The sequence below is a fragment of the Bos mutus genome, chromosome 8 (assembly GCF_027580195.1).
Source record: "Bos mutus isolate GX-2022 chromosome 8, NWIPB_WYAK_1.1, whole genome shotgun sequence".
Classification (NCBI taxonomy): Eukaryota; Metazoa; Chordata; class Mammalia; order Artiodactyla; family Bovidae; genus Bos; species Bos mutus.
Genome location: NC_091624.1, coordinates 88,652,494 through 88,666,886, shown reverse-complemented (window position 1 = coordinate 88,666,886; position 14,393 = coordinate 88,652,494). Strand labels below are relative to the sequence as shown.

Here is a 14,393-nt window from a genome sequence, read left to right as displayed (position 1 = left end):
AAGTACATTTAACATGAAATATTGTAAACCTATTGTACAAAATTACTCACAGTAAGCCTGTTCTATTTAAGGAAGAGTTGTTGAATGCCACAGCAGTCACAAGTAAACTCAAAATGTTATCATATCTGGCCAAAGAGCAATAAGTTATAAACCATATTAATTCAGAGGGAAAACCTGCAGTCTTCAAAACAGTCAATCTTTGCAAACCAATAAAAAATACCTGAAATACTTAAGAATATTTCATTTCTGGAAAGTAGCTGAATTGTCTACTTAGGTAATACAGACATCGCTCATCTATACAACTTACATAATAAATTACACTTAACAAATTTTGATAAATCATGTTATTATAATAAAAGAAACATTAGTACCAGAGAAGCAGAGATTATTTTTAAATTACAGTAACTTACTAAGTATATGTAAATATAGTAAAGCAATAACCATAGAAACTTAAGGTCATTAATTTCACCAAGTATATAAATGAAATTTAAAAAAAAGATAAAAAGCACATGTACATTAAATTCTAATAAGGAAAATACAAGTGGCATAAGATGTCATTTGAAGTTTCTAAATAAAGAAAACAATAATGTTTTATGGAACTAAAGAAGGTCCAACACCCTCTGCTAAAATCACTTCATTCTGAAATTTACAGAAGTGTCTACAATTCTGTCGGAGAAGGCAATGGTAACCCACTCCAGTACTCTTGCCTGGAAAATCCCATGGACGGAGGAGCCTGGTGGGCTGCAGTCCATGGGGTCGCTAAGAGTTGGGTACAGCTGAGTGACTTTACTTTGACTTTTCACTTTCATGCATTGGAGAAGGAAATGGCAATCCACTCCAGTATTCTTGCCTGGAGAATCCCAGGGATGGGGGAGCCTAGTGGGCTGCCATCTATGGGGTCGCACAGAGTCGGACACGACTGAAGTAACTTAGCAGCAGCTACAATTCTGTAACAAATTCTTCAGAATTCTACAATTCTACAAGCAGAAAATTTCCCATGAATCATGAGTATAGGCAAAAAATTAAAAAACGAAATGTGAGATAGAACTGTGTGTTAAAGAAACACTAGAGAGAAATCAACTTAGTCTGACACAACTAGAGTTATATTCCTGGAGATGCCATCAACTCTGGTACAAATTACTAAATGTATATCTACATCTTCAGCTTCTCTGGTGGCTCAGTGGTAAAAAGAATCCTCCTGCCAATGAAAGAAAGACTTTAACACACAGGCTATCATTGGAAAGGCCACCAAGTAGCTTCTCATGAGACTGACCTGTTGAGAACAAAGGGTGGAAGAGAAAGAGCTGGAGATCAAGACACCTAAAATAAGGAAAAGTAATGGCAGAGGATGAGACTAGATGACTTTAAATTGTTCATGATTCTGAGAGGTCACAAATTTTTTGTGTGATTAGAGGGCTTCCCTGGTGACTCAAATGGTAAAAGAATCTGTCTGCAATGTAGGGGACCCAGGTTCTGTCTCTGAGTTGGAAAGATCCCCTGAAGAAGGAATGGCTACCCATTCCAGTATTCTTGCCTGGAGAATCCCACGGACAGAGGAGCTTGGTGGGTCCTTGGGGTCCCAAAGAGTCAGACACGACTGAGTTACTAACACTTCACTTCCACTGCTTTAATGAACACCTGAGAATGGTACCATTTAATGAGGTCTTTCAATAAAAGCCTGTGCTGGACATCTCATGAACACCTTCAAATACTACAGCTATCGCTATAGTGACTCATACTGCCTGCCCCAGGCCACTGAGAGATCCAGAAGTACAGGGAAGTTAAAGTCCCATAGGCCACGCCTTGACAAGTTGTTAAGAGAAGTCCAGGGATAAACACTTCCGTCTTTATTCTGGATCCTTCTGGCAGGTTCTGAAACATCTTCCATAACACTTCTTAGCATATTCCATTAGATGAGCAACTGGCTCCTTACAGTAGTGGCCAACTTGATAATACTCGTACTGCCTCTCCTACCTTTAGTATTTCACTCTTTCTGTCTCTCTCCCACTTGCTTCCTGAGATCACAGCCACAGATGGACTCCTGATGATAAGCTTTTGCCTTTGTGGAAACCCAGGTTTTGTTTTTGCCTTTAGGGATATTCAGGGTCTACTTTTTGAGGAACCAAGGCTAATTCAAGAGCCTAACTGGAGAAAAGAAGTAAAGAAACCTTTATATTGGACCACAGATATCACTGGAGCCTTGATGACAATAAACACCTGGAGTCCTTTCGCCTCAATCAAATGAAACATAGCAGTGAGCATCAGCCGTGTTCCAGGCAGGAAGTACATATGCTGGGCTCGGGGATGCTACTGTGAACAAGAGAGCATGAAAAAGTTTTTACATTGTTGTTGGATTTTTTTTTCTTATTGTTGTTTTGTTTGTTTAGTGAAAAACAAGGAAGGAGAAAGGCCACAGCAGAGGTAAGTATCTGCAGCAGACATAACAAAGACAACAGCCCAGCTCACACAATTCCCCAGTGTCACAGCTCTGCAACCTTCCCTGCCCTCCACTCAGAGTTGACTGACCCAAGCTGGGCCAATCAGACCATTCTTCCTAGGAATCTGAGAACTTAAACCTCAGTTTAACTTAAACCTCAGTTCTTCACACAGTGAAGAAAGGTAGGGGGGACATCTGATGGTAATGTGTTAGGGAACATAGGTTTCCAGCCTTACCAAAGCTGGGAGGTTTAGCACTCTTCACTTTGAAAGCTACCTAGTCTCCCCACAAACAATATTTTCTGTTAAGAGTACATATGCTTAGGGCTCTGTGCTTCCAATGCAGGGGGCATGGGTTCAATCACTGGTCAGGGAACTAAGGTCACACAAGTCGTGTGGTATAGCCAAAAAAAAAAAAAAAAGAGAGAAAAAGAATATATATTTTGCTTGAAATGGGAAACATCTTAGGTTATAATCATTCAAATAGGCTAAAAATAGTTCAGCTAAGACCAAATACATTGAAACTAATGTAGCCTAAGAAATACATCCATTTTCAGTGTGCAATGAAATAAATCCAATATAAGAACAGAAAAGGAATAAAGAGGAAAAGACAAGTTAATGTAATATTTGAATTGAACATTTAGCTAAATTTCCTGGGGGACAGGAAATTTCATAACATAAGTATTTTAACAGTTCTACATATTTTTAATTCCTTCTAGAATTTTTAAAATATTGGGCAGATGGAAGACACAGCATAAATAAGACCTTCTCCCACAGACACCATTTCATCATTCTCAATGAAAGTATTCTGTCATTCTACATTAAAACCAAAAATATTTTTAAAATCCGACTCGAGTCAAAAATATTTGACTCAATATTTGACTCAAAAATTGACTCAAAAATATGACTCAATATTTGACTCAAAATTTGACTCAAAAATTCACTCGAGACAATGTGAATTTTAATAAGGATATTATCCATAAGAAGTTGAAATGCATCAAATATGTTTAAATCTATAAGTTCAGAATACTTTCAGAAATTAGTAAGTAAAGGGAAAGAGTCAAGCATGTATTCTAACTTTTCTGTATAAACTCTACTACTGGACAACCAAATACTAAGTGGAACCAACTACTTCTTTTAAGAGAAGTAGTCCAGCTAACAAATGAAGAAGAACAGAATTAGAACATCATTTCTTTAATTCCTAATGAATTAATGGAACTAGGCACCAGCATCAACAAATACCAACATCATAAAAAAAGAGCAACACATATTATGTGCTTCTCGATGAAAGAACACATCATGCCTTGTAGTCTTGGAAACAAAAAAATAAAACAAAAATCTGAATCTGATCAGGCCTCTATAGCTAACAACCTATGAACAGGGAGACATGTCAAAGTGCACCAAGAGATTGCAATCAGCAGGTTTCAAGATTTACAAAACTCTATAGCTCACATAAGCCAGGTTTTCCTTCTTTTTTAAAACATGTAAACAATGTACAGATACACATGGAGTTGATAAAACTATAAACAAATGTAAAGAAGATATCACTATAGAAGTCAGGATAGTCAGGGCAAGGAGGAGGTTGTGATTAGGACTGCGCTAATTAGGACTAACCCTAGGAAACTTCTAGGGTTGCCAGAAAAGCTCTATTTCTGGATTTTTTATGCTTACAAGGTTGTTTACCTTCTATGCAAAAAAATATATATATATAATAATAATCAAATTATTTAAGGGTGCTAGTTTAAAAGGTAGATGTTTGGACCCAACCAGCCCAGCTAATTCAATATCTCTAGGGGTAGGACCTAGGCATTTGCAGTTTAAATAAAATCTGCCTAGTGATTTTGATGCACTCTAGTCTGAACAATTTGATTGGAATATAAACTTCACAGATCTTGTCTTTTTCACCTAACTGCCATAGCAAAGTACTTGCCATAAAAAACTGTCTCCTATTCACATGAATCTACACAAACAAGGAATATTATGGGTTTACCTGTTAAGTACATTACATATATGGTTAAGATAGGCAATTCCAAGTAATTTAACTATATAATATTATCTATATAGTATTTTCCACATATTATTTAGCTACAAATACTATTTATTCATATTTTATATGTATTTTATTAGTATAATATATATAAATATATTATCTATTATAGCTATTATCTAATAGGTATAACTATATAAAATTGATATAAAAATCTGAAAAAGTATGATTATTTTATTATATTAACTACATAATTTGTAACATCTAAGTAAGTGCTCAGTTGTGTCCAACTCTTTGCAACCCCATAGGCTGTAGCCCACCTAGCTCCTCTGCCCATGGAATTTTCCAGGCAAGAATACTGGAGTGGGGTGCCATTTCTTACTCCAGGAGATCTTCCCAATCCAGGGACCAAACCCATGCCTCTTATATCTCCTGCATTGGCAGGTGGATTCTCTACACTGTGCCACTTGGGATATGGTAATAATGTATCAGTTCAGTTCAGTCACTCAGTCGTGTCCAACTCTTGGCCACCCCATGAATCGCAGCACGCCAGGCCTTCCTGTCCATCACCAACTCCCGGAGTTCACTCAGACTCACGTCCATCAAGTCAGTGATGCCATCCAGCCATCTCATCCTCTGTCGTCCCCTTCTCCTCCTGCCCCCAATCCGTCCTAGCATCAAAGTCTTTTCCAATGAGTCAACTCTTCACATGACGTGGCCAAAGAATTGGAGTTTCAGCTTTAGCATCATTCCTTCCAAAGAAATCCCAGGGCTGATCTCCTTCAGAATGGACTGGTTGAATCTCCTTGCAGTCCAAGGGACTCTCAAGAGTCTTCTCCAACACCACAGTTCAAAAGCATCAATTCTTCGGTGCTCAGCCTTCTTCACAGTCCAACTCTCACATCCATACATGACCACTGGAAAAACCATAGCCTTGACTAGATGGACCTTTGCTGGCAAAGTAATGTCTCTGCTTTTGAATATGCTATCTAGCTTTGTCATAACTTTCCTTCCAAGAAGTAAGCGTCTTTTAATTTCATGGCTGCCGTCACCATCTGCAGTGATTTTGGAGCCCCAAAAAATAAAGTCTGACACTGTTTCTACTGTTTCCCTATCTATTACCCATGAAGTGATGGGACCTGATGCCATGATCTTCATTTTCTGAATGTTGAGCTTTAAGCCAGCTTTTTCACTCTCCACTTTCACTTTCATCAAGAGGCTCTTTAGTTCCTCTTCACTTTCTGCCATAAGGGTGGTGTCATCTGCATATCTGAGGTTATTGATATTTCTCCCGGCAATCTTGATTCCAGCTTGTGTTTCTTCCAGTCCAGCGTTTCTCATGATGTACTCTGCATACAAGTTAAATAAGCAGGGTGACAATATACAGCCTTGAAGTACTCTTTTTCCTATTTGGAACCAGTCTGTTGTTCCATGTCCAGTTCTAACTGTTGCTTCCTGACCTGCATACAGATTTCTCGGGAGGCAGCTCAGGTGGTCTGGTATTCCCATCTCTTTCAGAATTTTCCACAGTTTCTTGTGATCCACACAGTCAAAGGCTTTGGCATAGTCAATAAAGCAGAAATAGATGTTTTTCTGGAACTCTCTTGCTTTTTCCATGATCCAGCAGATGTTGGCAATTTGATCTCTGGTTCCTCTGCCTTTTCTAAAACCAGCTTGAACATCAGGAACTACACAATCAGAACAACAATTGAATCAACAGATGCAGAATTGGAGAGCCAACTGTAAATTATACGTGTATTTTCCACCTCTCAGAGAGTTGGCACCCCTAATTCCCATGTTGTTCAAGGGTCAAATGAATTCTTCCATTGTTTTTCAGTCATTCAGTTGTGTCTGAATTTTTGTTACCTTATGAACTGTAGCATGCCAGTCTTCCCTGTCCTTCACTATCTCCGGAGTTTGCTCAAATTTATATCCAATGAGTCAGTGATGCCATCCAACCATCTCGTCCTCTGTAGTCCCCTTCTCTTCCTCCCTCAATCTTTCTGTGCATCAGGGTCTTTTCCAATGAGTCAGCTCTTTGCACCACATGGCCAAATTATTGGAGCTTCAGCATCAGTCCTTCCAATAAATATTCAGGATTGATTTCCTCTAGGATTGACTGGTTTTATCTCCTTGCAGTCCAAGGGACTCTCAAGAGTTTTCTCCAACATCACAAAAAGCATCAATTCTTTGGCACTCAGCCTTCTTTATAGTCCAACTCTCACATCCATACATGACCAGTGGAAAAACCATAGCTTTGACTCGATGGACCTTTGTCAGCAAAGTAACATCTCTGCTTTTTAATATGCTGTCTAGGTTTGTCATAGCTTTTCTTCCAAGAAGCAAGCGTCTTTTAATTTCATTTCCTTGGAGCCCCAAAAAATAAAGTCTCTCACTCTTTCCATTGCTTCCCCCACTATTTCCCGTGAAGTAATGGAACTGGATGCCATGATCTTCATTTTTGAATGTTGAGCTTTAAGCCAGCTTTTTCACTCTCCTCTTTCACTTTCATCAAGAGGCTTTTTAGTTCTTCTTCGCTTTCTGCCATAAGGGTGGTGTCATCTGCATATCTGAGGTTATTGATATTTCCCCCGGCAATCTTGATTTCAACTTGTGCTTCATCCAGCCCAGCATTTCTCATGATGTACTCTCCATATAAGTTAAATAAGCAGGGTGACAATATACAACCTTGATGTACTCCTTTCCCAATTTAGAGCCAGTCCATTGTTCCATGTCCAGTTCTAACAGCTGCTTCTTGACCTGCATACAGGTTTCTTAGGAGGCAGGTCAGGTGGTCTGGTATTCCCATCTCTTAAAGAATTTTCCACAGTGGTTGTAATCCACACAGTCAAAGGCTTTAGCGTAGTCAGTCAGTGAAACAAAATCTTTCTTTCTGGAATTCTCTTGCTTTTTCTATGATCCAACAGATGTTGGCATTTTGATGTCTGGTTCCTCTGCATTTTCTGAATCCAACCTGTACACCTGGAAGTTGTTGGTTCACATACTGTTGAAGCCTCGCTTGGAGTATTTTGAGCATTACATAGGGTGTAGCACGTAAGTGTTGAATATTTGTGTCCTACATGAGTAAATGAAAAACTATCACTGTGGTAGACCCTTAACTGATGCTCCAAACAGTATGTAATGACTCGTTTTTATAATAAATGATAATAGCAGCATTATATTACTGGGCTTCCCTGGTGGCTCAGATGATAAAGAATCTGCCTGCTATGTGGGAGACCCAAGTTCAATCCCTGGTCGGGAAGATCCCCTGGAGAAGGGAATTGCTACCCACTCTAGGTTTCTTGCCTGGAAAATTCCATAGAAAGAGGAGCCCAGCAAACTACAGTCCATGGGGTCACAAAAGTATGATCTAATAGTATTAGATAAAAAAAGCCTTTGATATGCAATAAAGTAAAAGAGTATACTCACCTTGCTACTAAAAGACCAGTGTAAGTGATAACTGATATTAAAACTTCTTACTATCCTTACCTCCTTTAGAAGTTCAACACTGTGCTCTAAAAGGTGAATTAAAGATGAGCATTCCCCAGTTATGTTTAAGCTGACTTCACAGACAGATAGCAGCTGAAGGGTCAGCTGGGTAAGCTGAATTTTCCAGAAAACAGGATAACGCAAAAGGTTTAAGTATACTTCTTCAATAAACAGCATCACTTCTGTTGTCTGTATCAAATCTTTGATCTGAGAAACAATCATTATAGGATATTAAAATAAATACACAAACCAAAGGATAATTTAACTTATACAAGAAGCTTACCAATAAATTATTTTTTCTCTAAACCTATAAAGACTTAAAAGAAATGAAGAAATTTATGTAACTCAAAGACAGTTAAACCATACAACTCTGCCTTCTCCTATTGTCACTAACCGAAACACAATTTGCTACTGTTTTTGTTACTGCTGGCTGGCACAAATTCTTCTCATTTATTTTTCTAACTACTCCCTGTGCAGATTTTAAAAGACAAATTACATGACAGTACCACATGTTGAAGTAAATAAATTAAAGTTGGTTTTGAATCCTTCAAATGAACTTGCCTTTCTATAATTCCAACATAGTTACCTGCAAGAAAAGCGTTAGTATGTTATTCTAATGCACTGCTAAGCCCTCCATCTGCAAGAAATTTGTTCAGACAACCTTAACTGAGAGCAGCATTTCCAAACATGGCAGATGCAGTGAAAGACCATATTCAAATAGTAGAGTGTCTTCTCAACTGGCTAATGTATTAGAGAGGAAGGACTTGAATGCTCTTGAAAATCCCAATTCAATTCAAACCCAGCTGTTCTGATCAAAATTCTGGAGTTAGTACTAAGGATATGGTCCTACTCACAGACACACTGGCATTTCCCAGAGATTACAAACAATGAACCATCTGCTTCAATCAGGAGCCTTGTGTCTGTTAAATTCATCAAGAGGAAAGCCTACAGTTGGCCAGCTGTACCTTTCACCCAGCCGTTACCACCATAGTAACCCCAAAAGACTGTAAGTTATACACAGAAAAATTAATTTCTAACAAATAAAAAGAAAAAAGCTATTAAAAGATCAAGGGGGAGGAGACAGCAGAAAATACTAAGTTATTAAGAAAATATGTGAACAGTTCAGTAGCCAAATTATTTTACTCCTTTGCAAACATATAAAGGAGTATATTTGCAAAGGCAAAAGGCCACCAAGAATTGAAAGGGATTTAAAACAAAGTAAAGCCTCGTGCTTATTTGACAACATACTTCTTTGAGTGCATTTTTTTCTACATACTTAAAATTTTCTATAATAAAAAAAATTTTTCAAGACCATCTCAGTAACTTCACATTAAAGGCTTTCCAATCTTTAGCATTACCAAAGTTCTTAACAAGATTACTTTGTAAGTAACGGTTTCTCTTTATGTTGAAATAGACCATGTGCAATGAATAATATGTGAGATGACAAGTCACAATTAAAAAGAACGACTGGGACCAAAGTGAGTAGTGAAGTTTAAGGCAGGTAAAAACACAATTCCATAAATACAATATGAAAGAACTGAAGTGAGAAAAAAAGAAATAGGAGTTCCACTGGTCAGCATCTCACTGACTTATGGATCAACAGTGTGATGGCTATTTCTACGGAAAAACTTTTAATTATATGATTGTTTTGAAATGCTCCATATGGATCAGACCACATCTACAGTACTACATTCAGCTCTAAAAAGAACATTTTCTAATAATACATTCTCAACACCAACAGACTATAGAAATTCCCCCAAAGAACAGTTAAAAGTCAAAACCATTTCATGCAGAAAAGTAAAGAAATTGATGAAAAGAAAGAACAGAGGAAGGGAGTAAAGGATTAAAAGGAAGAAAAGGAAGGAAGAAATGTATAGGATAGAATTCAGATAAGCTGTTTAAAAAGCTTATTTCATTTTGTTTTGAGAAGAACAGAGACTAATGGGTAATCTTAGGAAAATGCAGGTCAATTAGAAGTATTTGCTAAAAAAAAGTATATAAAAAACGGTTGCCTTGCAAAATAGCATGCTTCCTATCACTGAAATATTTAATTAGTCATGGGATGGTTGTCTCTTAAAGAGTATAACAAATACATATAATTAGTGGGAAAATGAATTACACCACCAAGATCCCTCCCAGCTCTGCTCTTCATTCCAATAAAACTGATTTGTTAATAATTAAATGTATTTATGTCACTAGTCCCACTAGTTCCAAATGACGGATCTGGATTTTTCTTCTCATCTACCATGACTAAATATATTAACAAGCCACAGATTCCCAGGTGGCACTAGTGGTAAAGAACCTGCCTGTCAATTCAGGAAACCTAAGAGACACAGGTTCCATCCCTGGGTCAGGAAAATCTGCTGGAGGAAGGTAAAGCAACCCATTCCAGTATTCTAGCCTAGAGAATCCCATTGACAGAGCAGCCTGGCGGGCTATGCTCCATGGGGTCTCAAAGAGTCAGACACGATTGAAGTGACTTAGCATGCATGCACAGATTTCTGAAAATACTTCACAAAACACACTTCTAGAAGTATTTAGGCTTGTTAATATAGGTTGATGACAGTGAAGGCGAACATCTACCAAAGAGCACAGAACAGGGTAATACAAGCATGCTACGGAACAAGTGTATCCTAGTGCTATGTGTTCTGCACATACACTGCTTTATTGGCCACACAAAACAAAAGCTTTGAAAAAGCCACAGGGGAATTCACTTTAATTAACTTTTCTCTGCCTTGATTGCAGCAAAGTCTGATTATGAGTCACAAAAGATTCACTCTAGTCACTCCTTGATAACACAAACTTGAAACAGGTCATCTGTGACCTCAAGTGATCACCTTGAAAAATATTCACAAATTCCCTCCCATTGGCTAAGCAGCATGGAACTCAGATTGTAGGCAAACAACAAACTAGATGGTGAGATGGGATAAATGAATATTATATTCAAATTGCAACAATCTGGCAACTGAAATTAAAAAAAATCTGTAGTTACAGAGATATTAGCTTAAATTTATCATTCCTCTTAACTCCCTAAGCATTCTGTCCTTACCTCTATTATACAACTTTGTCCATCTACTTTGAATTATAAGAATATATATACCTGTTTTAGCTCCCTTACTAGACTATGGTCTTTCTAAGAATAGGATCCATACAGGTCACCACATACGCTATAAGGAAACTTTTGAAAACTAGAATCTAGCCAGCACTCAGACAGTCAAGCCCCCAGGGCTGTATGTACCCAGAGAGATGTCTTTTTCCAACTTACACAAAAAGTACTTTTTTTTTTTTTTAACTTATAACCCTCTCAGTGTCCAGCACAAGGGGAAACTCAGTTCAAAATTATTTTCCCCGAGGAGTCCTCTTTAAAGTTTTCATTCCTACTAATCCTAAAATGGATTATGTTGATTTGCATTCCTGTGAATTTAGTTAACATTGTATATATCAGAGTGAAATCTAGATTTGTTTCCATTATTATCTCCAAAACCCAGAAAGTGTTTCTAGAGCTGTTTGCCATATCACACAGGTTCTATTTTATGTACTTATTAATTAAGTACAATCAATACTTATTAATTCAGGTGCCATGTTAATGAAAGAGGAGAAAAGGCCTTACCTGCAAACATGGAACCATGTCACAACACAGTTGTAGTATCTGTTGTTCCAATATTGATGGTTGTTCCTTGTCACAAGGGACCCGGGGTTTAAGTAAGACTTTGAGCAGAGTTAATCGGAGTTTAGCATATTCTTGTAACTGGGGTGGTTCACAATATAGATACCATAGAAATGGCGCCATAATTTGGATACACGAAACTTCAGACCTGCAAGTAAGTCATGTAACGTAGAAGCCAGTCACTGAATTACACAGAGTACCAACCAGGTAAGTGTCAAGCATCAACTTAGAGTTCATGACATGTCATGAACTATGATACCATTGAGTGTACCTTTTTTACCATGACTCTTCTATTCTACCATGACCCACCTAAACTCATGCCAAACAGTTGTTTCTACACTGGGGAGAATGACTTAATACCTGGAGCCCATAAGCCTGATGCCCAGGACTAAGAGGGTCTACTTGCACACTAAAATAGCATCTACAGCTCCAGGACCAGTCTTTAGTGAACATGAGAATCATCTGAGAACCTTTTGAGAATTTTAGACATCAGGATCCATTTTTCCAAGAGTATGATACAAGCATGCAGTTTTGGAAAAGCTCAATAGGTAAGGTAATAGGTAAGGTCCTAAGTAAAATACAAAACAAAACAAAACTCATACAGACATCCAAGAAGATGACCGACAGTTAATATTTACTTGTCAACTTGTCAGCACTTAGGGTGTGCATGTTACTACACTTGGTGCCTTTAAATTCAATCAACCTTTACCACAACCCTACGAAATAAAAATATTATTATCCCATTATGCAGACACAGAAACTGAGGCAGACAGAAGTGAAGTAATTTGCCAAGTCCTCCTAAGTTTTTCCCACTCAAAGGAGGAAGACTTTACAAATCTTTCATATCTATTTAGATTATAATACATCCCTATAACTCCAAGTCCAAAGTCACTAAAATGCCAGAATGACCTTTCAGAGATAAAAATTTGATCATGCCATTAATCAGTTTGACAGAGTTTATGCTTAAGATAAAGTATTCACAAACCCTTCACAATTTGACCTCTATCTTCTAATTTCATTTCTTCTTCCTCTCCACTCTCTGCTGAACTACACTAAATTTAGTTCTGATCATCAGTCAAGTCATCTGGGTTTTCTTCTCACCTGCTATTACATTCATCTGTAATACTCTCCCCTTTCTCCTTTTCCTGATCCTTCCTCTGCCTAATTTCTATCATCTTTCAGTTCTCCCCTTTAAAAGGACTTCCTGAGGGCCTTCCCTGACACACACAGCCTTGGTCAAATCCCCATTGTGTGCTTGCACAGCATAATGACTTTATTGTCATTATTTATTTATATCTCCATCCCCTGCTAGACTATTAGTCAATAAGGGCATGAATCATGGGTTATCTGTTTAATGCTCTATTACCAATAAGCATACACTAGGCCCTCAGAGATGCTCAATCATTAAATTAATTGATTCATTTACACTGTCATAGAGTAGTTTTATAATTAGCATGCATTGATTAAATATCATGATTTTATTTTAATATATTTCATACTTATTATAAATAAGTTATTATTAGATAAGATACAAAGATGAAACAGGCATTATCTATCCTTAAGAAGCATGTAGTCTAACAGGGACTATCAGCTCTGTTACTGGACTAGAGACTACAAAGTGCAAAAGGTGCTAAAAGAAAGGTATAAGGTGCAATACTTAATGGAGGAAATGGTATTTAAATCATGACTGATGACATTAATTTTATAATGCTATACATTCCACAGCAATGTGATTTCAAAACACCATTAATACTAATAAAAAGTTAAAAGTTACCAAATTGATAAGATTTAACCTAGTCTTCATTCATTTATTTGCTTCACAAAATTTACTAAGCTCCTACAGATATCTTCACTCTTCTACGTGCTAGAAACAAAATTAAACACATGCTCTGACAGAGCTCATAATCTGGAGGAAGTTTTTTTTTTTTCCCTCATCAGCATCAATACTTACACAATCTATAAAAAAAAAACAAAAGGACTTGTGAGTTCATAATTATTAATGAAACATTAATAATTGTCTTTATCACAATACCTACTATAGGAAACTAAAAAAAGTTTCATATAGATCAAGCAAGTAGATGATGTATATATGGATTAGACTATGAAACAGAAAAGAGACTTAAAATACATTGTTCCCCCATCTCTCTCCAATAATGTACTCCCCAAAGAATAAATACTAGCCAGGTGGTAAACAACAGTTAGAACTGGACATGGAACAACAGACTGGTTCCAAATAGGAAAAGGAGGATGTCAAGGCTGTATATTGTCACCCTGCTTATTTAACTTATATGCAGAGTACATCATGAGAAACGCTGGGCTGGAAGAAGCACAAGCTGGAATCAAGATTGCCAGGAGAAATATCAATAACCTCAGATATGCAGATGTCACCACCCTTATGGCAGAAAGTGAAGAAGAACTAAAGAGCCTCTTGATGAAAGTGAAAGAGGAGAGTGAAAAATTTGGCTTAAAGCTCAACATTCAGAAAACTAAGATCATGGTGCCTGGCCCCAGCACTTCATGGCAAATAGATGGGAAAACAGTGGAAACAGTGGCTGACTTTATTTTTTGGGGCTCCAAAATCACTGCAGATGGTGATTGCAGCCATGAAATTAAAAGATGCTTACTCCTTAGAAGGAAAGTTATGAACAACCTAGACAGCATATTCAAAAGCAGAGACATTACTTTGCCAACAAAGGTTTCTCTAGTCAAGGCTATGGTTTTTCCAGTGGTCATGTATGGATGCGAGAGTTGGATTGTGAAGAAGGCTGAGCACCGAAGAATTGATGCTTTTGAATTGTGGTGTTGGAGAAGACT

General features: G+C 37.5%; 1 protein-coding gene across 2 annotated transcripts in view; it reads right to left on the bottom strand.

The window, feature by feature from the left end:
• Positions 1-14,393, bottom strand: part of FOCAD (focadhesin) — a 307,210-nt gene that overhangs the window by 215,348 nt on the left and 77,469 nt on the right. For both annotated transcript variants that reach the window (XM_005898491.2, XM_070375958.1), the window contains 2 exons: positions 11,523-11,727; positions 7,913-8,119 (listed from right to left, as the gene is read on the bottom strand). In XM_005898491.2, the coding sequence (XP_005898553.2) occupies positions 7,913-8,119; positions 11,523-11,727 (412 nt within the window). The remainder of the gene's footprint in view (positions 1-7,912; positions 8,120-11,522; positions 11,728-14,393) is intronic.